Source organism: Marmota monax, unplaced genomic scaffold, assembly GCF_021218885.2.
Source record: "Marmota monax isolate L192 unplaced genomic scaffold, Marmota_monax_Labrador192_F-V1.1 WCK01_AAM20220418_F8-fsc00129, whole genome shotgun sequence".
NCBI classification, from domain to species: Eukaryota; Metazoa; Chordata; class Mammalia; order Rodentia; family Sciuridae; genus Marmota; species Marmota monax.
The window spans coordinates 1,033,896-1,061,181 of record NW_026693811.1 but is presented as its reverse complement, the minus strand read 5'-3'; the positions used below and the strand labels follow the sequence as shown (position 1 = coordinate 1,061,181).

The window sequence follows — 27,286 nt, the reverse complement described above, 5'->3', positions numbered from 1 at the left end:
AGTCTAAATGTTTTATTATGGTTAATAGTGTACACAGTTAACAGCAACTAGTCCATATTTTAGTTTGTATTATGGACACTTAAAAAATTAGTTTGCTGATCATTTTTTACAGTGTACTAACAAACAAATGAAGTCAATTTACCATATTCTTTTGGCTTTTAGAGTTCAATTTCAGGATCCTAACCTGTTAATACTGAGGGCCCCCCCTTTAAATATTAAAAAACACATACCCTTGGTGTTCATAATTCTGTCCCTTTTTTCCCCGAAATATATTCCAATTACTTTCAAGAGCTGGAAAATTACTTCCTTCTCTAAATAGCTTTATGAGAAGATAAAGCTTGTGCAGAAGTAAGGAAGACAGCAATTTTCATTAAATCTACAATACTTTTATTTTTAACTTGTTTTTCCAAGGCAAATACTTGCTGCTGTATCACACCCTCCCTCTTCCCCATTCCAGTATTACTTACTCGGACACGTGTGCTTGGTTCATTTGTATTTCCCATCATATCAGAAAAGCTTTGTTCACACAAGTGTAATAACACAACTAGGTAGAGACCAGAGCTGATAAACTCATACTCAGCCTTCAACAGGGAAGCAAACAGGAGAAAAAGAAAAATGGAGAAGGAAAAATTAAAATGTGACCGATAGTCAGAGTTCATTGATAAACTAGAGGAAATATATTTATATCTAATTCCTGGTAAGGCATACAGTGCCATTCTATTAAAATAAGAAATAAAAAGTTGCCCTTCATAATTCCCTAACATTTTACTAATGCCATAAGTCCAAACAGGTGTGACTATCTTCTTTATTTTCAGTCTTCCTTTGTGTAATGATTTATATAAAAGTTTAGCTTTTAAATAATTTGATAGTAGAATGAATGCTTTGGTTTTTTATAAAGCTCATAATGGATTGCCTTTTACAAAAAGTAAGTAGCTATATGTTGGCTTAATATATTTATTTACACTAAATCAATATATTACTAAACTAATACCTATTCTGGTAGCTCAAGTATTTCATGTGTAATATAATTAGTTTGAAGGCAACAGAAAAATATAAGAATGAACTAACAAGATAATACTGTAACTCATTCACACAGAAATTTTAATTGGTAAAAAGAGTCCTTTGGTTTCAAACTATGTGTGTGTGTGTGTGTGTGTGTGTACACACATGTATGGTGTGTTGGAAACAGAACCCAGGGTCTCAAATATGCTAGGTAAGTGCTCTACCACTGAGCAATATCCCTAGCCCTGTTCTGTTATTTTAAAGCTATGATTACAAATCATATTAGTATTTTTAAAACATCTAGGGATAGGAATGTGGCTCAGTGGTACAGCAATTTTCTGGCATGTGTGAGGCCCTGGGTTTGATCCCCAGCACTGAAAAAACAAAAATCTGATTTGTCCTATAATTTTAACAGTGAAAAGGTAAGTTGTGCCTTTTTTGAGCAATTAAATCATCAAGTTAATAATTGTGTATTTTTAGTATTTATTTTTAGCAAGTATTTGGTTATCAGATTCTACAGAGTATTCAAGAAATTTGAAATTTGTTTTTTAAAATGCTTATTTTGTAACTCAAAAAAATCACATATCAAGAAAATTTTTACTAAGTCTTAAATGCTTAATCACCTTGCAGAAAAATGAAGCCACTAGAAAATGAGGAAATTAACTATCAAAATAATCACTTAAAATTAGGGTAGTTGTCAGGTCACTAGAATCCATGATTCATATACAACAAACAAATTAAAGCTGGGAAGCTTAATCAGACCAGTCATTGTTTTAAATAATGACTCCACCAGGTATTTCCAAACATTTCTAAGTCATGTAAGAATGTGAGTCATTAAAGTGCTTTAATAACAATAAAAACACTCCCTGAATGAAAAACCAAAGCCTTCATTTTAAGAGAAATGATGAACATCAAAAGAAGGAAGATGGCAGGAGAGAATCCTTTTGAAACTTACTCATTCTTTAAAATTATTTCTTTTCCCTGCACTATTCCATATATACTATATACTCTTTCCCCTGTTCTTTAAAATACAAATGCTCAGCTGTCTGTGTAGACTTTTTGGGGATTGAAGTGATTGCTGAAAGTTATTTCCTTTTTGGACGACTGGCTCATTAGAGGAATATAATAAAATTGTTATAAAATATAGCAGTTATTTTATACAAACCACCAATGTTTCATTCTTTAGAAATCAGTGATTCTTAAGCCTGATCTAAACAATCTAGGCAATCATGATCTTTTATTTTTAAGAGATCTGGGAATTCTTAAAAATTATATACAGAATTTGTGCTATATATTTTGAAAGGAGGATCCATAGTTTTAATCAGATTTTCAAAGAGTATCCATTATTTCCATGATTTATTTTAAAAATAAAGGCTATTCACAAGAGACCTTATATATTATAAAATTTTATTTATATGAAATGTCCAGATCAGGACAGAATAAGTCAGAGTTCACTGATAAACTAGAAGAAATGTATCTATATCTAATTCCTGCAAGGTGATTAAGCATTTAAGTTTATTAAATAGACTGGTAGATGCCAGGGGCTAAAAGATTGAATGGGAACAACTGGTAATGGCTATAGAATTCACTACAGGATTCTCTTTGTAAAGTAATGAAAATATTTCATAGCTAGACAAATGGTGGTTGCACATCACTTTGAACATGTATCAAAACCACTGAATTGTCCACTTTAAAATTATTTTGATATTGTGTGTACCTCATCTCGTATAAAATTGGGGTCAGGGAAGGGTCAAGCACTTCATACATTCCCTTGCCATCCTATTTCTTTTCATAACAAATACACTAACCACACTTGGATAGTTGGGCTCTAGGGTCACCCTTTTGATCTCCTTAAACACATACTTTCTGCTCCCAGAGTTTTCCTTCAGTAGGGAAAGATATTGAGCTCTTTATTCTATCATTTAAGCATCTCAAATACAGTTCTGGGGAAAAAAGGTTGGCATGCCTATTCTGGAACCACTTTCCTAAGTTTTTATTATTTTCAGGCTTATTTAGGGAGCACAACAAATTTTACCTTGATGAATTAAAAACCTGTACAATGACTGCCTTTCACTTAAAGTTACAGAAAAATTATAAACACCTAATGCAGTAACAGATTTATGTTAAAAGTATTATTGCTAGTTTAATGCAGGGCTTCTGACCATGACTTAATCTTTTCTTCAAGAGCTGTCCTTTAAGCATAGAATAGACACTTACCAAATTAGGCAAAATATACTAACTTGTTCATTTGCATGAGCTCTATGTAGTTCATGAATATCAAAATCCTCCAGGTTAAGCTGCAACTTCTCTTTACAAAGTTCACAGGTGGTTACAGCCTCTAATGAAGAACCTGGTAAAAATTAAATGACAAGTAAGACTTATTTTATACTGTCCTTGAAAAACATTTCCCCTCCTAATTTTTAGGTTTAAAATGCAGAAAGTTTCAAGAAGGGGACTAGAAAAAAAGGGGAGAGTATAGTAGGAGAGAGATTATGTTCCTTCAATAAACCAGTAACATCTCTTAAAATAGTAATCTGTAACACCCAATGTGCATGTCAAGTCCTATCCTATGATATTTAAGCCTCCACCCATTATTCAAATATCTCTACTATATTCTTCTCCTTGATGTTCACATATCCTTTTGATTGAGGGAAGCTGAAAGAGGTAATGGAATGCCAGGCAATGGAATGTCATCCATGCTTCCTACTTCTTCCTCAAGTATCTTGACTAGGTACCATGTAAGCAGTTTAATGATAACATCTCAAACAGCTAGTTTTTACATAATCAGGCCAGTGTCTTTCAGATAATAGCCTACACTAAGATCTCCTGGCTTCTAAGGAATGTGCCTGCCCTGCTGACTAACAGGGGAAAAATGTGTCCACACCTGTGTCCAGATTAAAGCAGCTCTTTGGGAGTGGAAAGTAGTTCTATGGTGGAGTGCCTGTCTAGCATTTGCAATGCCCTGTGTTTGATCCCCAGCACCACAAATCCAACCAACCAACCAACCCAGCTACTTTTGCCTATAAAAGAATTATTAAGTCCTGATACATGCTAACACTATGGCTGAACCCTGAAAGCATTCATTTTGCTAAATGAAATAAGATAGATACAAAACAAGAAATATTTTATGATTCTACTTACGTGACATATCTACATTAGGCCAATTCAGAGAGACAGAAAGTAGATCAAAAGTTACCAGGGACTGGGAAGGAGTGGGGGGTTACGGCATTTTAAGGGTACAGTTTCTGTGTTGGGTATGAAAAGGTTTTGAAAATACATGGTAGTGATGGTTACACAATAAATGCAACTTAAGTATACACTTAAATAGTCAAAATGGAAATTTTTATATCTATTTTAACACATTTTTTTAAAAGAGGGAAACATTTGTTTCAAATGCATTAAACAGTTGATTATTATAAAATTCTGGCTCCAATTTAGGTTTAGTGTAATTAAAAATGTAAATTCCCTATTCTTGCTTTAAACAGGGTTTCCAAATAAAAAATGTCCTAAATTAGAATAAGTTACATGAAAAACAAATAAGATGTTTAAATTAAATTCAACTCACATTTCTTAGTGTTTTGTGCCAAACAATAATTAGAGGTTTTAGAGATTCTGCAGAAAGTAATCAGTAGCCCATCTTAAGAAGTATAAAAAACTCTTAAACTAATGCATATTTTCAAGAAAACAGCTAAAAGGAAGGTAAATTCCAATCTGAGGAAGTATATGATAATGTCTCACAATGAGTTGTAGACAAAGTACATTCGATTTTTGCTATACAATCATGCACAGTTTAGTCAAGGAGAAGATTGATACTCCTTTAGCTTATGAAAACAAAAGTTTATTGTAAAAATGACATGCTGTGTTATACTGGCATTGGCCTCATGTATCTTGTTTTTACAGTCTCTTGAATGCATCATTTTCTCTCATACTTGATTTAATCTAAGAGCATTTTGTTTATCATGACCCTAAAGTTCAAGTCCAGCAAGACTCTTGTCTAAAAATACAAAATAAAAGGGCTGGAGATCTATGAACCCAAAATAAGAGTTGTTCTTAATAAGAAAACAAACCAAAACCAAACAATAACAAAAAAAGTGGCAAGCTATTCCACAGGAAAGGGACAAGCAAACAGGAGAAAACACACTGGTATTATAGCTCAGGGGGTAGAGTTCCCCTGGGTTCAATCCTCAGTACCTTACAAAAATAAATAAATAAATAAATAAATATAATCATTCTCAAGAGCCTATAGCTAGCTGAGTGTTGGAGACAATAGTCTAGTATAGTCTAGTCTAACTCCAAAAAGGCAATGTTCTTAAGCAATAAACTTGTATTATATGTTCCTCCACACTCAACATTAACAATCCAATTGCCAGGGTATCAGAAGTTGAATCAAGTTGTTCTTCATTTTGGTAATATCTAACATTGCTGGGCCCTTACTCAGTGTCAAGAACCATGCTAAGCACTTCATGTGTAATCTCTTAATGAATCTTAATAACACCTCATGGTAGTGACTAATTAAGCCTATAAGGTTATCGTAACACCAAACTACTAAGAGAAGAGGCAGCTACAAAAGAAATGCATTGTTCCAGAGCCTGGGACTCAGACAAGCTTATAAAGTAGACTACTTCCCCACTCATACGCCTTCAAAGAAAGATTCTGCTGATTCCTTAAGAACCACATTTCAGAAATTTGCAGGAAAAGTTTCCAGTGGCAGGCTGGGGATAGAGCTCAGTTGGCAGGGTGCTTGCCTTGCATGCACAAAGCCCTGTGTTTAATCCCCAGCACCACCACCACCACCACCAAAAAAAAAAAAAGAGTTCCCAGTGGCACCTAATCTGTCTTGAATGGGTAATCTGACTCCTCCAACAGAATATGAAAATTAATAACACTGCTATCAAACTTCACAACATATCTACTTATGTCACCAAGCTATACTTATCAGGCCCTAATCTTATACTTATGTTCATTTATTAATTTCGCACCCTACCAGGTTCTCTAGTACTCATGGTCTAACACCAATAAATTCTTTTAAGAACCAGACTTTTTGAATCATCTCTTTACCTTTATGTGTGAATCACAGTGCCTTCTGACTAAAACATCCTCTTTTCTAGGCATTTTTATCCCAGAGTCCCTTGTACCTCATAACCAAGAAGTGAGGACAGATGCTCACTCATCGATATTTTCAAACCTCATTCATCAAATGACTTGCTACTTTCTTTTTTTAAAAATACATTTATTTATTTATTATTATTATTTTTATGTGGTGCTGAGGATCGAACCCAGTGCCTCACACGTGTGAGGCACTCTACCACTGAGCTACAGCCCCAGCCCCCACTTTCTTCTTTTTTGGTACTAGAGATTGAACCCAGAGCACTACCACTGAGCAACAAACCCAGTCCTTTTCACTTTTTATTTTGAAACAGGGTCTTGCTAAGTTGCTGAGGATGGCTTTGAACTTGCAATCCTTATGCCTCACATTTCCAAGTCTCTGGGATTACAGCTGTACACCACCGTGCCCAGCTTGCATCTTCCTTATCAACTTATTTTTTGGTTATTTCAACATCCACATAGAATAATTCACTTTGGATTCCATTATGATCCCACCTCAGGTACCCACTTTAAGGTCATACCCTGACCTGCACTACTCCTAGGATCTTCATTTCAAGCATCTTCTCATTTTGCATACCTACAATTTAATCACTCCAGCTCTTTTCAACTTGTCTGGCAGCTCTCTTTAATATCAAGACTCAAAGACATTGACTTTACCATTTTCTATCCACTTCCTGATTTAAATTTACAACATCATACCACAATTATGTGCTTAATGATACCCTTAACACCCTCTGTGATATTTACCAAGTAAAGGATCCAAGCCCAATAAACTCAGTGTCTGTATCCAAGAAACTGCAAAGCTGCTTTTTTAAAAAATGCATGTGTCTCACCTTAAAATGTTATTTAAAATTTGTGTTTCTGTAGCACTGGGGATCAAACCCAGGGCCTTGCACATGTTAGTCAAGCATTCTACCACTGAGTTAGACCCCCTGCCCTAAAATCATAGTTATGGATACTACTGCTACCTGGAAATCCTACCATACAGACTTAGAATGCTATTTTGCCCACATTTCAAAATCTCCTAACCTGTCTCACAATCAGATAAAAAAACATATTTCTTTAACAAATTAGAAACAATTATATAGAAAGCAATGCATCCTCCCACCAAACCAACAAACTGATGTCAACAATAGCTTTCGGGAAATGAAACATCCCTTCTTTCAAAGGGTAATCATTCAACAATTTGTGCTCTGGATCCCATCTTAATCTCTTTTTCAAAGATTTTTTCCCCCTCTCCACTGGATTTTCAAACACATGACTGAAAGTATCCAATCTGAAACACTTTCTGTGACCCATTAAGATTCTCTAATTCCTGCTGCTGTCTCCAGTAGCCCTGGCAATAATTTGTTGAAAGAGAGGTCTATGTTGCTGTCTGCCCTTTCTAATTTCCTTTTCTCTCCTCAGTCCTATCTAACTCACTCCAGAGACTGAAGTCACCAATCAGGATATCTATATGTTATCAAAACCAACTGTCATTTCACTATTCTTACTTTACTTGACACCTCAGCAGTATAAGGTTGATCATACTGCCCTTAGGCTTGTACAACATAACATTTTCTTAGCTTTCTTCCTATCTAACTAGAGGCTGCTCTTTAAATCTCCTTTGCTCTCAGTAAATATTTGGGTGTCCCAGGGCACTGTCCTGGGCCTATGTCTCTGATATTTAACTCCTTCACTAGAAGACTATTTAAAATGTTATTTATTTATTTCCTTCTGGTTCCTTAACTGTAACTTTTGAGTATTTCTCCCAAAGTGCCAGGCTTGTCTAGCTAATAGAATACTCGACCACTTTTATATGGTCACCTAAAAAGTAGCACAAATACAAATGTCCAAAACAGAACACTTAGTTTCCTGTCCCAAATCTGTTATATTTCTGGCTTCTTTCCAATCCAATTTTCCCTCCAAAACCATATCAAAATCTATGAATTTCTATCATCATTGTCACTACTACCACATCTAGATAGCCATTACTAACTCTAGCAAGTGCTATTGTAATAGCTTGCTGGTTGGTCTTCCTGCCTCTACACCTGATCTCCCTAAAATTCATTATTCACAGAGCAGCCAAATATAAATAATACCATTTTATTCCTTTCCCCTCAGTGGCTTCCCATCATACTTAGGTAAAAATCTAGCTTTAGAATTTATCTTCAAAAGTCTTGCACAAGGGGCTAGGGCTGTAGCTCAGTGGCAGAGTGTTTGCCCAGCACCTGTGAGGCACTGGATTTGATTATGAGCACCACATAAAAATAAAGGTAACTAGTTCCTCCCCTCTAAAAAACAACAACAAAAGCTTCTGCTGACCTCTCACTACTGATGTATCACACCTTCCCCACCATCACTAATTATACACCAGCTATACTGAGCATCATACACTGAAGTCATCCCCGTCTTTAAAGTTTTTGTACTAGCTGTTCTGATAAAAATTCCCTTCTCACTCTGGAATAGCTAGTTCCTCACTGATCAGCTATCAGTTTAAATATCCTCACCTAAGAAAGGTATTCCTTTAACAGCCAATATACGCACAAGAGCAGGTGCCTAGTTGTTCTTATTTACTAAACGTGCCTGGCTCTGTAACAGTTCTCAATGAACAAATGGACCCTGTGATAGGTATTATCCTAATGTGCTAAGTGATACAACAGCATGAGAAACGAGTTTTTCTCAAAAATACAGATGGTAAATGTTGAGTGTATTTCTTTGATTCAGAAAGATTTTACATGACATAAGGGTCATCAGGAATTGTAAATTGTTTTATATATGTATGAAGAAACAGTTGGGTAGCAATACCATAGAAATATTATTATAAACAAATTTATAAAGCATGACAAATGCTCTTTCTAAAAAAATGATTATGATACTTTTTGTAAGAGTCTAAATTCAAAATTAGGTAAGTCTAAATTCAACAATTAATAAATTATAACTTTGTTAGCCAAAATGTATACATACGTGTATCTCTTGGAAAAAAATTGGAAACAAAATACACAAAGGGGTAAATCTTACCAGAGTTAATTTTGGCCTGTAACCACTTTTTCATACACTCTTGGTGGACATACTGTAAACTTCCTGTGCACTTGCATGGCTCTATCAGCAAATTAGATGAAGATGCAGCTGCCATCTGACAAATTCTACATAAGTCACCTTCTTCTTCTTCAGAGTCCTCTAAAAGAAGGCTAGAAAAGAAGGCACAGTTTCCCAAGACAGAAATAATAATTCATCTTAGTATATCATTCCAATTACATATAATCCTAATCTCTCATTATTATTCTCCTCATACTAAGTGGAAAAAGTAAAGGACAAAAACAACAAAGCAGTGATAAAAATAAACAGTAATCATAAAAAAATTTCACTGAGAATAAAAATTTATAACAAATATTTTAAAGTAAATGAAACAGGGTATTCTACCACTTATCTTTAAGTGATTTAAGTAAATATGTCTTTGGTAGCACAGTTTTAAGTTCCCATATTTTTCACAGTCACTTTATATATACTCTTCATTTTTGTCTCTCATCACTCCCCCAAATTTAAGACTATTTCAGTGAATAAACACATATTGACTTGTGCTTTCTCAGTTATATGTTAGCAGAACCACCTATTTTCAACTGTTAACTTTCTTGTATTAGATCATAGTAAAAAATAAATAAGACGTTAAATTCTCCATTTCCCCACCCCCAGCAATCTTATTGAATCATCCAGATTTCTACAAGGGTAGACTTTTAAAGCACAGAACAATTTCTATTAACATTTGTCAGGTCAACAAATGCTATTTAATTTAGATGTTATTTAATTTACATGCAGAATAGTAATTTGATAACAACAAAATAACTTTGTTAAAATTCCTGTAATAGTCTACCTTGACACCAAAGGGCAAATAAACAGATAATACTGAATGCTGAACTGCTACCAAAATACAACCTGAATTGTATAGTCTCCTAATGAATCTGGCAAAAGATTTGTGGAAAGCAACAAGCAGATTTACAACTTTTAGGTAATTTTCATGCCTTAGCTTTATCAGAGAAACAGCCACGCATAAATTATTTAGAAAGGTTGAAAATATGGCATTTGTATTACTTTTAACTTTCTAACCTATTAAGTTTATTTTTCACTTAGGAGATCAATTCTTAAAATTCTTATATATAAGGCAAAATGAAAATACAGACACATATTGTGGTAAAATATCCTCAAAGTGCTGCTTTTTAAACTATCTAACCAGAAAGGGTACAGGCCTAATGTTTTGTGGCAGAGATATCAGACCTGATTATAAAATGAAAATATAAGAACATTATAATGAAAAACCAAAGCCTGAGGAAGGGGTTCATTTCCCACCCTCAGCCTTTCTCCGCGAAATTATGGGTCTGAATCTACTGGATTGTAAATAGCTATCTTTAGGAGACTGAAATGCAAACATCTCTGTGACAGGCTTCCAAGGCCAGAGATCCAACAGATGCCTATAATTTTTAACTTTCTGAACTGGGAAGAAATGTTCCTACATAGCTTGATTGCTAGGACAATTAACTGTTGTCTAAACCATTACCTCCAAGACTTAGTTATTAGAAATACAACTCTTAGGGAAGTAAGCTCAAATTATCTTGAGTTACTGTAGTGGCACCCCCCTCCTCCACAGAAAATCTTAATTAAGTTTCTCCAGAAATCTTTACCATAATTATCTTAAGACTAAAGAATCTCTATAAAAGTGTTCATCGGAGTTGTGCTTCCTATTTCCTGTTGCTCTATCTTATAATAATTAAATTTGGCCATAGGCCTGAAAGTGACCAGCACTCAGATACTGAACACTTCTTTATTAGTTACTCAAGGTTCAGGGGATTAATTGATTACAGTGAAAGCTATACCCTCTGAACCTGGCTGTAGCCAACTAAACTGTTTCCTGCTATCTTTGGTGTCCTACCTCATCTGTTCCCTACAACATTACTTCTGCCTATGGTGAAGGCTACTTCCCAATAAAACTCACAAGTGCTGTAGTGTTTGTTCTACACCTGTGAGCCACTTACCATAAATTCCCTATGCATGGTCTTTGGTCATACAGGCCAAGAATTAAAACTCACCAATGTTGTTATGGTTAAGAAATGATGTCAAATTTCCTATAAAAGCCCCTTGCAACCTCAGCTTGGGGCCCAGAAATTCAGAGCATTAGCTCATATGAGTCCCTGCCTGGTCTCTTGTTGAGCTGAGGCAACTTCTCCAATTGTTTCTCTTTGACTTTGCCTTCTATGTACAATATTGCATTCTAATCAACCTAACCTTGAGGGCAAGAATTATAATAGTTACTACATTCCTCCAGCAGATAGCTCATAGAAGAAGTTGTGTAAAAGATTTCTTTCGTACAAAAACACTGCAAGACCTGAATTAAAACTGACACTTGCAGGGCACAGTGGCTCATGCCTGTTATCCCAGCGGCTAAGGAGGCTGAAGCAGGAGGATCCTGAGTTCAAAGTCAGCCTCAGCAAAAGCAAGGCACTAATCAACTCAGTGAGACCCTGTCTCTAAATAATGTTCAAAAATAGGGCTGGGATGTCATGTCGCTCAGTGGTTGAGTGTCCCTGATTTTAATCCCCCAGTACCCCACCCCCCCAAAACAAAACAAAACAAACAAAAAAACCTGACACCTATTAATAAATCCGAATATGTAAAGAACATTCAATATACACTTAAGCTTCAAAAACAAAACAAAGTTAGGTGCGGTGGTGCATTCCTGTAATCCCTGTTATTAGTGAGTCTGAGCAGGATTCCAAAGCCAGCCTTGGAAACTCTGTAAGACCTCATCTCAAAAAAAAAAAAAAAAAAAAAAAAGGTGGGGAAGACGTGGCTAGGTATGTAACTCAGTTGTAGCATGCATCTGGGTTTGATCCCAGTAAATGGTAAACAAAATAAACTCAGTAAAGACTAATACAGATTTATTATCTCTTGCCAACCCCGTTTAGTAAAAGTCTAATCAAGAAAGAGGATAAGAGACTAACATTTTAAAAAATCTGTTTGTACCTACATCCCAAATTGGTTAAAAATAACCATTAGATTATTTCTTGATGCAATTTACAACCCCAAGTGCCTACCTCATTATTAATTTTCCCCATTTATCTGTAAGTGAAACAGTACCATCATATAAGTATGTTTGGGAAGGAATTTCAGGTATCCATGTTATTAGAAGTCATATACAATTAAAAAGAATTCTTTCTCTAATTTGTTCTAGCTATACAGCTTAAGATGAATATTCAGATTTACCTCTCTTTTATTTTCTGTAATCGCTCTGGATCTCTTGAAGGTGCACTTTTAGTTTTTTCACTCTTTCCCTCAGCTGAATTCCATCCTGAAGGAATAATATCTACAGTGATCATGACGTTGTCGGTCAAATTACTTCCAAGTGCTGGGGGAACTGCAAATCGGAATAAGGAACCAGGAAGAATCCCTGCTATTCCTGTATTTCTTCCACCTTGAGCAGAATCTGATGAGGAGCCACCTGTAGAGGCACTGCTTGATGCTCCAGCTGCTTGTGGTCTGTTGGCAGTAGCCCCAAGAGAATCACTCTGTGCTTCAAGGTGAACTACTTCATTTGATTCTCTTCTGAAAATATGAGATCTAGATGGTATGTCAGAGGTAGTTGTCCTTGAAGATTCATCTCTTCCCTCTCGTCTCCTTCTAGAGAACAAAGGTGTGCATCTATTTCTAAGGGAGGAAGATAACCACGGTCCTGTATTTCTACCTTCAGATTCCTGGCTAAAATTTTCTGAATCTGGCTCAGAGCTATGATTCTGGCTGAGTGATGACAAACCCCATCTTCGCCTCAGAAATCGAAATCCTTGAGAAGCTTCAGATCCCCTATTATCATTAACTTCAGAAGGTGATGTTGCATTACTCCGAGACTGTGAAGTTGTTAGAATTCTTGGAGAAATGTAAGAATTTTCAGAATTCAGGGATCTTGTATTCAAGGAATCCTGACTAGATCTTCGTGAAAAAAATGTAGATGACATGCTAGAAGCTATACGTGACAACAATCTTCTGGTTGTGCGTCTACCTTCATTGTCAGAAGATTCTTGAAATGATCTTTGAGATGAACCAACTCTTTCTGAACTGCTTATGGATGGGGTTTCATCTCTGCTTGAAGTATAAGAAAATCCAGGATGTGCACTGCTTCGAACAGATTCTGATTCTCTTGGAGAAAAATTTGACCTTAAAGAATTTCTGCTGGAGTCCCTATAACTTGGTATTGTTTGATGTTCAGAAGGCAACTGGTGGCTTGTGGATGATGTATTCAACTGTAAAGTGCTCAATGAGTTCTCTTTTGGTCTTGCTCCCTGTGAATATGAAGAAGGAACTCTGTCTTGAACATCTATTTTTGAAAGGAAGGAAAGGTAACCAATTATATGAAATAATATTATTAAAGTTGCATTTATTAACTACTACTTGCTAGCAAAATGAAATGCTAAATTTGAGCTGAATACTGCTGTCTTATAACTAGAGAGCTTAACTATCATTAGAGAAAAAACAGTAATGTATTTCTCTTCTTATTCCTACTGGTAAAATAAAGTACCACCAGGTCAAGTCAATATTGCAAATTCAAAAGAAAGACTATATCATGAGCTAATGAAAAGCAGTATGAAGGCTAAGCAGTTGAATGTATTATCAGAAACTGATATAATAGAAAAGTCTCCAAAAATCTAAACTGATAAAGAATTTTATATAGATCAAGTAATACAATCTAACCCTTAAAATGATTAAAAGCAAAATCATCCTAGGGCGATTATATACTATATACAATAAACACAAAAGTTACTTTATGTAAATATTATCACCCTTCTAAATTTATGACAAACCCTGCTAATAGCTAAAATTTCTCTAATTTTTTGACTTTTAAGTTAATAACAACAGTTTGGATTTCTGATTGCTCATTAGAAAAAAGTTTGTCTTGGAACATTGCTTGGAACTGAAGTAGAACAGAGCTCTAGCACCTGCATTTTAAAAATATATCTTAACTGGAGTTTTGAATTTTTCTTTGTGAAGAACAGTTAGCTATATACCATATAGGAGAGCTCCATTACTACTGTGCTAAACATAGAGACTCATGAAAGGACAAACTGTTAGGGATTTAATCTATTTTTGTCCTGTATTTTTATATCCCCCAATCTAGAAGCCATTGATACTGTCTATTCAAGATCCTTCCACCAAAGCCAAAGAAATAAAACAGTGTTTTTATTTGTCTTCAATAAAGCACCCCAGTAAGATTACTTAAAATAACCCAAACTTTTTTTTTTTAAAAAATGTACTTTCCTCTTCTATGTAAATCGAACTCCACTTCTATCTGCTAATTTGTCAATTTTGACTACTAGTTTTCCCTTTCAATTACTTGGGGGTAAATATTTTAAACGCTTAAATCTAGATAACAGTGATGTAAACTGTGTAGGTCTTTACATCAACTTAATGAAAAGAAGCATACTCAAGTTATACTAAATAATTCTAAATTACAACTTAAAATAGCTGATTTCAACATTTAGCTATTTCAGAATCTAATTAGAAGTAGTTACTTATTAAACTATATCTTATAAACAAACTGACTAGAATTACCTAATGATACTTTTTAACATACGCATTCTTAAAAGGAATAATTTAACCAAACACAAACTTAAAGGCAGATAAACTCTAAATACTCAAGTAAATTGTTTATATTTTTTAAAGTAAAACAACGAATACATTACAACAAAATATATTATGTGGTTTGGGGATGTGGTTCAGTGGTAGGGCACTTACTTGCCTGGCATGCTTGATGCCCTGGGTTTGATCCCCAACACCACCCACCCACAAGGAAAGAAACATTATGCTATTTTTTATGAAGTCTACATAAGGACATATGATTCAATTCATTTATTCCTCTGTACTGTTTATAATGACATAAAGAAGAAAAGACAACATTATTAAATAAGTTGTACTTAACAACTGAAGTTCATACATACATGATGAAGCTGTGAAATCACCACTTCGGTGACTATAATCCATAAGATTACTAACAGAGGAATCTGTTCTTCTGTCCAAATCTCTCCTCTCTCTCATTAGGTCTGTTCCAAATGAACCAAGTACCAATGATGAAGATCTGGGAACTTGATTATGCCTCCAAGAAGAATCTTAAATTAATTGAAGAAGTTTTATTTTAGAGAAAATTTAAGACTTTTGGTAAGAATAAATCTTCTGTAATATAGAGGGAGGTTACTGTTAATTATTATGGGAACCCCCACAAGTACCTATTGCAACCAAAATTCAGCAAAACACATCGTTCACTAATGAACTAATCAGTTATAACATATTTTTTCTCTCCTACTCATTCTCTTTTTGTTTGTTTTGGTGCTGGGCAACGAACACAAGGCCTTCCACATGCTAAACAATAAACACACTTTTAACAGTAAAATTTATCCTTATATATGATATCAGTGTCTCAGTCACCTCCTCCTAAACATATTTTACAATGTAAACATGATAAAAAATGCTAATCTGCCAAAGATGACAGAAATTCATAATCAATGAAAGTGATGTTGGGAAACTGCCAAAAACAAATCAAAGTCATCTTGACATGCAATTTTAATTACAGATCACAACACAATTTTATCATGGAAAAAAATTTGTTTGGGGAGTACTGGGGATTGAACCCCAAGGCTTCACTCATACTAAGCATACATTCTACCATAGAGCTAATATACCCATCCCAGAAACATTTTTATGGCTACCATATTTGGTTCATTCTTTAGTGTAAGAATTAATATACTGCAATTACGATCAAAATTTTACTCAATTTCCTTTTAAAGTAAATTAAAAATTAAGTCTCACACCTTGTCTTACTATTTATTGTGAAATTCTGGCTTCCTTTCGTAGTCCCAACAGCCTTAATGAAGGGAAAAAGCTCTAGGTACTTAATGCTGTGCCTTCATATAGCAGAAGAAAAAAATCTCTCTGCAACAGTGGTGTTTGTCTACAAAGTTAAGGACAATCTGCTCTTACCCATCACCCATCCTATATAGTACTTTTAATATTCTTCATATGGGCAGTGTCTTTCACATGGCAGTCCTGCCTATCAAAATAAAAATGAATTGCTTACATTCATTCAATTAGTAATCCATGAGCATTTTGAGAATTTTATCTCCAATTTTGTTATCAAAAGTTTTGTCTCCTTCTGACAACAATTTCAGGCATTAACATTTCATTTAGAGAAGTATAAGTGAGGAGAATTTGCTCTCTCAATAACAGATCTCAATTTATACAAGTATGTGTCTAAGAGTACAAAATATCAGACATGGAGTTTTGTGGATAAGTTACCTAATCCCAGTAACTTGCCTAATGCCATTCATCTACTCAGATGGCTAGAATCAGAACTAATTCCTTGAACAGAATTCTTTCTAGGATAGCACCAACTTCATTTTTTAATTAAAGAGTTTCCAGTTTCCTTATTTTGTTTTATGGTACTGGGATTGAACCTGGGGTATTCCATCACTGAGCTGCTAAATTGCTGATGTTCTCCCTAAGTTGGTGAAGCTGGCCTTGAACTTGCAATCCTCCTACCATAACCTCCCAAATTGCTGGGATCACAGGTATGCACCACTACACTGGGCTCAGTTTCCATATTTTCTGAAAATAAACCTCATATACCATGTTTATCATTTCCATAAAATATGCTCAGGAGGTGTTTTCAACATGTATCAATAGTTTTGGCTTTCCTAATAATACTTGAAAAATTAATCTCCCATAAGAACCAGCATATAAATGCATGCCACTTTTAACCAATTACTACTACTACTACTACTACTACTACTACTACTACTACTACTACTAGTACTACTACACTTTTAACCTGATTACTACTCTGTTAATATCCTTTATATTGTAGGATATTTGTACCAAATTTAGAAAAACTGCAAAATGAAGAGTTAATTTGCAAACTGCACTACATTTCCAAACCATTATTTTACATGAAAGTCTATCTGCTTATTCTCAAACCCAAGATCAATAAATGGCTTTAGTTCAAAATACATCTACAGTGACTTCTACAGAAATTGTATAATTCTTACCTGATACTGCATTTAAACCACTTCCAACATTTCTCCCAGCTGAGGTAGATGTACAATTTGTACAGGAAAGTTTAGGTCTTTTTGAATCATGATCCCGTTGTGGATTCTGTGATCTTGAGCGTGCTCCCTGAGTTATCTCAGATTCACTATACCACGCAGATTGAAACGGTGATGCTGATGCTGATGCTGATGTAGACTATTAAGTTCAAAAAGTTTTAAAGAAACAAAACTTGCTTGCATTCAACATTAAATTTAACCTGTAATGCTCTAATAAATTCCCAAGGGACAATTTATTCCCACAAGTATCAATTTTCTATCATATGTTTTTTTTCTTAGCTTTTATCTCCTTCTACCCATGTATCACTTTACTATACAATATAATTGTTATTTTGCTAGTTATAAATCTCATTTACAACAAGTTCTCTTTATAACTGTACATACACACTTGGTTATGAAACACAGAAGAGCAAAAACTATCATTATTTTTCGTGGTTAAATATTTCAATCTTCTGAGAAACTTTGTTTCTTCTTCTTAAAGGTAGACAAGAACACCTTTAATAAAGATTTTGTCATAAACTAATTATGAATGCCCTACTATGAAAATGAGATTTCTAAAGTAATGAAAAATTTATTTATCAGCTGGGGGTACATACACTCACTGCAAGAGTTCCCTCTTAGCATCTATAAATATCTGGCTTTGATCCCCAGTAGAAATAAAACAAAACCCCAAAACTTTATTACTGATCTGATTCCCACTGTCAGGAATACAGTCAGACAACACTACTTATGATTACGTTAAATAATAAATCCTAGCATTTGGAATTTCTTCACTAGTGAATCAACAAACTAAAATAATATTTAAAAACCCCTAGCTCCCTTTTTAACACATGTGGATACAAATTAAAACTTGTAACAAATGTTAATCATAATGTACAAACACTCCCAGTTACTTCACTGATTAAGCAGCTCCAAAAACAGGCAAGTAAAAAATAAATATAAAAATACAAAATATGTAAATAAATATAAAAATAAGTAAGTAGTATAATAGGAGGTATGCTGAGAGTTTTCAGAAAAAAGCCTGTCTGCTGGAGGTAGGGGAGGATTTAGAGGTGGCTGAGGTGCTTAGGTGAAAATCAGGAGTTTATTGGGCAGGCAAATGAAGGAGGACATTATAGCCAGACAATAAGAAAACATGTCTATAAACCATTCTATCACAGTTCATGGTTAGCAATTAAATTTATTAACTTTGTATATATATGGAAAAGAAGAAGATGCAAAGCTAAAAATTCAAGAACATGGAGATATGATTTCATCAATATTTTATGACACTCTTCAGCTTAGCATTAACTTGGTCCTATAAGCCTTCTGGACCTAATAATCCATAGAGACACAATGAATTAATTGGCACAAGAAATAAAGTTCATTATATATCTCAGAACCAAATAATTTATGTGTTGTTATCCTCTGGGCAGTGGTTCTAATAACTTTGGATGCCAAAGATCAAAATTAAAAAGGTTTTAATTTAAAATTTGAAAAGAATGCTACTTACAACTAGCAGGTTTTTCTACTACCTAATCCTGCATAAGGTGGTCAATTTCACTGTGCATTAACTCCCCTTCTCCCTCAGCCTGATCCCCATTCTCTACTCTACTGGTCTCCCTTCTCTTCTCATAAAAATTTCTTTTTCTGCTTTTCATATATGAGAAACCACAAGCCTCCATTCATCTACTGAAGGGCAGGCATCTAGGTTGGTTCCACAGTTTACACTTTTATTTTGAGACAGGTTCTCATTAACTTGTTCAATTATAGAGGCTAGCCTCAAACATGACTCCTGCTTCAGCCTCTGAAATCACTGGGATGACAGGCATGTGCAACCAAACCCAGGCCCCCTCTAATTTCTTTTAACAATTAAATTGGGAATTCATGTATCAATAAATTTTGTCCTGCTATCTAGAACTATTCAGGCACAATGAAATCAGGGGGTGAGTATGTCTTCAAAGTATATTGCTTTGTGCATAAACAGTGCTTAAACAAGTAGCTTTTGGGTTGTTTCTAGTTCAGAGCTATTAAGGACAATGGTGCTATGAATACACATGCACAAGTTTTTAGGCAGACATGTTTTCAATTCTCTTGGGTTAATAACTGATCACACAGTTATTAACTTGATGTTTAACTTTTTAAAAAAATATATATATATATTTTAGTTGTAGTTGGACACAATACCTTTATTTTAATTATTTACTTTTATGTGGTGCTAAGGATCGAACCCAGAGCCTTGCACATACTAGGTGAGTGATCTACTGCTAAGCCACAATGCCAGACCCTGATGTTTAACTTTTTGAGGACACACTAAACTGTTTTCCAAAGTAGCTGTACCATTTGACAATCTCAACAACAATTTCTGAGGTTTCCAATTTTTCTAGTCCTAACATTTATTATTGTCCATATTTTCTATTTTAGCCACTCCAGTGAGCATTAAGTGGTATCTCACCATAGTTTTGATTTGTTTCCCTAATGATTGATGGTGATTATTGGCTATTTTTCTGGAGAAATGTCTATTCAAGTTGTTTGCCCATTGAAAAGTGGGTTATGCTTTAATTGTTGAGCTATAAAAGTTCTATTCTGGTTATAAATCCTTGACAACTATATTTTCTCAAATATTTTATTTCATCCTGCCTTTTTATTCTCTTGGTATCGTTTGATACACACAAATTTTTTTCATTCTGATGAGGTCCAGCTCTTTTTGCATTTGCTACCTCCAGCCTATGAATACTCACATGAAATTTAGAAGTGAACTAAGAATAATTAAATTTCTATTTGAGGAGTAGAGACATAGCTCAGTGGTAGAGCATTTGCCTACCATGTGAAAGGTACTAGGTAGGATTCCCAGCACCACAAGAAAACAAAAACAAACAAAACCCACTAAAAATAGATTTGCATTCGAAAGTCATGGTATTCTCTTTCTTCTTAACTCTATTTCTTCTACATAAAATTCAATTCTCATTTTTTTCTTATCTTCATAATACTTACTCAGGTTACCTTTCCAACAAGAAGTTTATTGGAAGAATAATCAGTAAATAATTTGCCATTGTTATTGTATTAATCAATACTTACTTTTAGAAAATTACTTCAATGGATATTTAAAAAAAAAATATTCCCAGCACAAATGCCCTTAAAATAGTGCAACAGTAAAAAAATCTTAATGAGAAAGCATTTACAAATCATAATCATTATAGGTAGGGAACTTGAATCCAAAATAAGGAATACTTACAACTCAATAAAAAAGACAATCAAATTTTAAAATGCCTCAAAAAGCTAACAGGCATTTCTCCAAAGATGTACACATGGCCAACTGCATATGACGAGATGCTCAACATCTTTAATCATCAGGGAAATATAAATTAAAACCACAATCAGCTACCATTTCACATTCACTAGAGTGTCTACACTCTAAAAGCAAGGTAAGATTTGGTGAGGATGTAGAGAGATTTCATCCTTCACCTTCATAAACACTGCTCAGGGGAAAGATAAACAGACCAATTGGTTTGGAAAATAAACTGGCACTTCCTCAAATGATTGAACCTAAGATTTTACATGACTAACTAATTCCACTCCTAGTGTATGCCCAAGATAAGTGAAAATAAGTCCACACAGAAACCTGCACATGAATGTCTATAGCAAAATTATTCATAATGTCAAAAGGAAGAAACACGCCCGATGTTCACCAGCAGATGAATTCCTAAACAAAGCATATGGAATAACCATACAGTGAAATATTATTCAGCAATAAAAAGAAATACTGATATATGCTATAACAGAGATGAAACTTGAAAACATGCTAAGCAACAGAAGCTAGGCACAGACTATACAGTATATGTTCCTACTTATGTACAAAGAGGTTCAGCATAGGGAAATCTACAGAAAAAAACTAGATTAATGGCTATTCAGTACTAGTGGAAGAAAAGGGGACCAGAGTAGCAATAGCTAAAGTATCTGGGGTTTCTTTCCTGAGGTGATATAAAAGGTTCAAACATTAACTGTGGTGGGCTGCAGGTGCAACTTTGTGGTACAGAGCTTACCTAGCATACATGAGGCCCTGGGTTTGATTCCTGGAACTACCAACAGCAAAACAAAATAAACAACAAAAAACCTAAAAAAGAAAACAAAATCCTAACCGTGGTGTTGGTTTAGAGCTCTCATACATACACTAAAAAACACTGAACTGTATATACTTTAAACAGGAAAAGTGCATGGAATGTGAAATTATAACCTGGTAAAGCTATTTTTAAAAAGAATCTTTTTTTTTTTTAAATTTTTTATTGTTGGCTGTTCAAAACATTACATAGTTCTTGATATATCATATTTCACAATTTGATTCAAGTGGGTTATGAGCTCCCATTTTTACCCCATATACAGATTGCAGAATCACATCAGTTACACATCCATTGATTTACAGATTGCCATACTAGTGTCTGTTGTATTCTGCTGCCTTTCCTATCCTCTACTATCCCCCCTCCCCTCTCCTCCCCTCCCCTCCCCTCTTCTCTCTCTGCTCCCTCTACTGACATTTGTTTGTCCCCCTTATATTATTTTTCCCCTTCCCCTCACTTCCTCTTGTATGTACTTTTGTATAACTCTGAGGGTCTCCTTCCATTTCCATGCATTTTCCCTTCTCTCTCCCTTTCCCTCCCACCTCTCATCCCTATTTAATGTTAATCTTCTTCTCATGCTCTTCGACCCTACTCTGTTCTTAGTTACTCTCCTTATATCAAAGAAGACATTTGGCATTTGTTTTTTAGGGATTGGCTAGCTTCACTTAGCATAATCTGCTCTAATGCCATCCATTTCCCTGTAAATTCTATGATTTTGTCATTTTTTAATGCAGAGTAATACTCCATTGTGTATAAATGCCACATTTTTTTTATCCATTCATCCATTGAAGGGCATCTAGGTTGGTTCCACAGTCTAGCTATTGTGAATTGTGCTGCTATGAACATCGATGTAGCAGTGTCCCTGTAGCATGCTCTTTTTAAGTCTTTAGGGAATAGACCGAGAAGGGGAATAGCTGGGTCAAATGGTGGCTCCATTCCCAGCTTTCCAAGAAATCTCCATACTGCTTTCCAAATTGGCTGCACCAATTTGCAGTCCCACCAGCAATGTACAAGTGTACCCTTTTCCCCACATCCTCGCCAGCACTTGTTGTTGTTTGACTTCATAATGGCTGCCAATCTTACTGGAGTGAGATGGTATCTTAGGGTGGTTTTTAAAAAGAATCTTAACGAACCTTTTAAATGTAATCTATGCTATCCACTGGCAAATGCTTAATGGATGGAAATCATAAAATGATATTACTGTATAGAAGCAAGCAAAGCATGAAGGACACCCTGAATTCCATCCCCCACAACCCCAAACAAAAATATGAACAACAATAACAACAACAACAACAACAAAAACACATAGAAACTGCAGGGTTTATTTAATGCCTACCAATGTTAAAACTTTTACTCACTCGGTATTGTTTTTTGATCACATTGCACAAAGAATTTCATTTTCTTGTTAACTACATACATATGCATGGATTTAGTTCCGTAAAAAGAATATGAATATGGTAGAGTAAAAAAACAAACAAACAACCTCTCCCCAAACCACTGGTTCATTTAATTCTGGAGAAAACATACTATTCAAAATGTGTAAATTTTTCAAACAGTAATTTATGTACAGATTAGAAAAAATATGAGTCATTTAAAAAAGCATCTATATAGCTCAGTGGCACAGAACTTGTCGTGCATGATCAAGGCCCTGGGTTTAATCCCCAAACTGCAAAAAGAAAGAAAAAAGAAAAAGAAAAAGAAGCACATATAGCAAGAACCAAGAAGCACACACACCAAGTTCACAAAACAAGAACCAAAAGCCTCCTAGTAAAAGAAACCTAGTAAAAAAGAAAAAGTTCCTAGTAAAAGAAACCTCTTAGTGAAACAAGAAAATGCAGCTGTATAAGTGGTTGCTTAAGTTGCAAAAAAATATAACACATGAAATTAAGTATTCACAGAATACTCCATTTTATTTACTTTTAATTTTTTTTAGTATTTATTTTTTAGTTGTAGTTGGACATAATATCTTTATTTTATTTATTTATTTTTATGTGGTGCTGAGGACTGAACTCAGGGCCTCATATGTGCTAGGCGAGCATTCTACCCCTGAGCCACAACCCCAAGCCTCTCCATTTTACTTTTAACAACATGAGTTTTAGGAGTTAAACTTTTATTTTCAAAATATGTAAAATTCTGTTATGAAGAAGGGAGGATAATCATAGTTTTCAACATTCAAATTGTGATAAAAATTTAAAGATGTAGTAATGGAAACACTAGTAAGAACAAGTGAAGCCAAGCTTGTAAGTGGCCAAGAACTAAAAGAAAGATATTTAGGAAACTAATTTTTCAGAACTTAGAACCTCCAAAGAAACAATGCTATCACAAAGGCTTGGATTCTTCAGCTTCAGTACATCACATACATACTAATCATGTAACAAGGGAAAATAATTTATTTATCTTTCTAGATTTCATATCCTTTATTATGAATGATAAAAATATCCATCCCTATATAAAGTGTTTCTATACTACTTTATCCATAACATAGCTAAAACTGATCTATCATGCCCTAGACCTGAACCTCCTTTCTGAAGCTTTAGATTCACTAAGTGCTTGAGATAAGGTTTTATGTATCGAACAGCTGTTCAGAACACTTCAGCAATTTAAAAAAAGGTGCTTCCTTTGCCATTTATAAGGGCTCATTCATTAAATAAAGTTTGCTGAGTAAATTTAAGACAAAGAAAACAACATATGTGATATGCAATTTAAATATTTGGATAATATTATACTATAGATATTATCCACTGAAATTAATGTAAAGCCAGAAAACAATACTAATAGAAATAACAATTATCATAAATGTAACTGGTAACATCTGAGGCTCCTCCTATGTTCCAGCAGCTATTGTTCTGAGTGCCTCACATGTCTTGTTTCTTTAAATTAATCTTAACAATACCTCATGAAGAAGCCACTATTACTATAATTTTACAGCACAGGAAAAAGTTTGCATTTTTAAAGAAAATCAAAAAGACAAGGCATGATAAAGAAGCTGATTTATTACTGGCACTATTCCTGTAATTAATTTTTTTTGAGGTATTGTGGATTGAACCCAAGGCCTAACACACAATAGGTAAGCACTGAGCTATGTCCCCAGCCCTTTTTATTTTATTTTTGAGATAGGGTATTGCTAAGTCCATACTGTCCTCAAATTTGTGACCCTCTTGCTTCACCTTACAAAATCACTGGGATTAAGAGTGTATGCCACCATGCTCAACTATAATTTGCTGGGGGTGGGAACAGGATTGTAAGCAATTTAAAGCAACTGAAGTCAGCATTAATGAACCTCCCCCCAAATTTCTTAAACTAATATTATTAAGAATTAATAATAATAAAAAAACGATTTAAATTTTATTTCATTTGGTTTTTAGATGCTGGCAAATAATTTCTGGATTTTATTTTGGTACTTAATGACATTAAAATTCTGGACAGAGGGATTGGCAGTATAGCTCAGCAGTACAGGGCTTGCCCTGGGTTCAAAATCACCAGCAGCAGAGGTTAAAAATTCTAAAACAAAATGAATTCATCTATTCAGCCAGTCTATATTTTGTAATTGCAGAGTTGAGACCATTTATAAAACGGAATGAATTCGATATTAATAGGCTATTACCAGCGTGTTTTAGGTAGGGTCATTTTTATAGTAATTAAGATTTCATTTAAATGATTTTCTTATTTTTACATTTGTTTACTATAATAAAAAATATAACTTTTGGAATAATCTACAACAATGAGAACAATCTGGAAACAGTTTGAAAATCTTTTAAAAAAGAGTATAAAATCTTATAAAAATATATTCAAAACTTTAGTCCCATAAAATAGTGTAAAGATTACTATAATTGTGCGAAGTGGTGCGCACATACTATCTTAATGGCTCAGCAGACTGAGGTAGTAGGATCATTAATTCAAAGCCAGCCTTAGTAACTTTATCAGGCCCTAAGCAACTCAGTGAGACCCTATCTCTAAATAAAATATATCCCCCCCCAATAAGGGGGGGGGGTCCGGGAACAATTTTTTTTTTTTTAAAAAGGATTGTGGATGTGGCTCAGTGGTTAAGTGCCCCTGGGTTCAATCCCAGCAGTCCCCGGCCCAAAAGTTACTATATTAAGAAAACAAATGATGCATTAGTAGCTAGCATTTATATAGTTTATCATGAGCCAGGCACTTGTCTCATTCAATATACTAATTCATTTAACTCTTAGCAACCAGACAAGCAGATGAGGTAGAAGATAGACAAAAACAAACAAACAAACAAAAAACATTAACTTCCTCAGGATCATACAGATTCGAAGTAATGAGGAAGGACTTCAACCCTGGTTTCAGAGTTTGTGTTTCTCATTAATAATCTACATAAAAAAAATTAAAGATGAGTAGTCAGAATTTTATGAAAAGATAAATGGGAAAAAAATAAACTTTGCCTTTTATGAGTCAACGACAGCATTCTACAGAATGCAATATATATTACCAATATCATTCAATATTTTAAATGAAATCAAGTGAATATTTCCAATTAAATCAGTTAAAAATGGGTAATAGAGTCAGGCATTTCAAAGAAACTTTTATTCATTCTTTCTCTGAACATTTTATAAAATGGTGATGACTACTCTGAACATTTTATAAAATGGTGATGACTATGCAGGAATTTTCTTATTAAATGAGACTGTCATATATTACACGTTACATGATACAGAAACAATATCTAAAAAGAATTTTTTAAATGGGTTCTTTTAGATTGTTACCTTAAAATTACTTTTGCAAATCACATGCTACTTAGATGTTCAGTCAAAATGTAATGAACTTAAATTTAAAAGATGAGCAACTGAATTAGACCATAAACCATGCCTTATGAGAGTTATACAATTTTATACTATAACTACTGTATTATAACACTGATAAGCCCTTTCAAAAACCAACATGCTAGAACAAACAAAAAACCCAATAAGCTGTTGGACCCAAGGAAACTGAGTAGATGAATGAATTAATGCAAAATGTCATTAACCACAAAAATAAAATCCAAAATTCACGTAAAAGGATGTCAAGTATCTTCATAAAAGGATGGACTGTTACCTTTCCTCCTTCTCTTCCTGGGGATTGAAGCCAGGTCCTAGGGATATGCACATACTCTATCACTGGACAAGAAAGCCCAACTACTATTAACAATTGCCCACATTAAAAGCAAAATTCTTAAAAACCATATTCTCAAAAATAACATTTAATAATAATCCTTATTCTATCACCACTTTGGGAACATTCAAAAAAAGTTAGATGAACGAGTATGCTATTTAGAGGACAAGGATTCAGGTTTTGCTCTTTAACAAAGCTTTCCAAGTCTTTAGAAAGTATTTTATGTAAGGCCATGATCTCTCATCCATAATTCTGAAGTCCAAAGTCTGAAAATCACTAGTCATTTATTTTTCTACTGCTATAATAATGTTTTCATTACAGGATGCATTAGATCCAGCAACTTAAAAAAAATAAACTGTGACCCAAAGACTTCTGAAAAGGACTGTGTGTACACATATTCCAATATAGATATTACCTGATATTCAGACTCCAGTCTAAATGAAGAGTCTCTTGAGTGATAGGCATCATTTAAACTACTTCCTCTGCTTCCAGACATCATCCTAGCACTTAAGGAGCTGGAGGGCTGAACAGAAATTCTTCTTGGAATCCTTGAAGGTTTAGACTCCATTCCTCAATTTCCTGTGAAATGCAAATTTGAGGTAATTGCTCTTGGGAACATGCGAACTTTTATTTTTTAATCCTTCTTAATCATCAGCTCAAATCAAGAACTATGTAAGTTAAATACATCCTGAGAAAGTAAACAGAAATTATGACCATCTCTTCTCTTAAAGGCAAGAGGTTTCTAACTGTCCATACAAATACAGAGATGTACAATAAGAAACATTGTTTCCATCTTTCACTCAAAGTTGTCTCTGTATAAATTCCTACATCAATTTGTCATGGTTGCCTTACTAT

At 34.3% G+C, this 27,286-nt stretch overlaps 1 protein-coding gene across 5 annotated transcripts in view; it reads right to left on the bottom strand.

The window, feature by feature from the left end:
• Positions 1-27,286, bottom strand: part of Marchf7 (membrane associated ring-CH-type finger 7) — a 52,782-nt gene that overhangs the window by 4,724 nt on the left and 20,772 nt on the right. For 3 of the 5 annotated variants that reach the window (XM_058584946.1, XM_046462301.2, XM_046462302.2), the window contains exons 2-8: positions 26,847-27,010; positions 17,166-17,361; positions 15,066-15,233; positions 12,343-13,447; positions 9,109-9,278; positions 3,243-3,352; positions 468-581 (exon numbers count right to left, since the gene is read on the bottom strand). In XM_058584946.1, coding sequence (XP_058440929.1) covers positions 468-581; positions 3,243-3,352; positions 9,109-9,278; positions 12,343-13,447; positions 15,066-15,233; positions 17,166-17,361; positions 26,847-26,999 — 2,016 coding nt within the window. In that variant the 5' untranslated portion in view covers positions 27,000-27,010. Of the gene's footprint in view, positions 1-467; positions 582-3,219; positions 3,353-9,108; positions 9,279-12,342; positions 13,448-15,065; positions 15,234-17,165; positions 17,362-26,846; positions 27,011-27,286 lie in introns of all 5 variants that reach the window. The other 2 variants (XR_006855660.2, XR_006855659.2) reach the window with 1 other exon arrangement.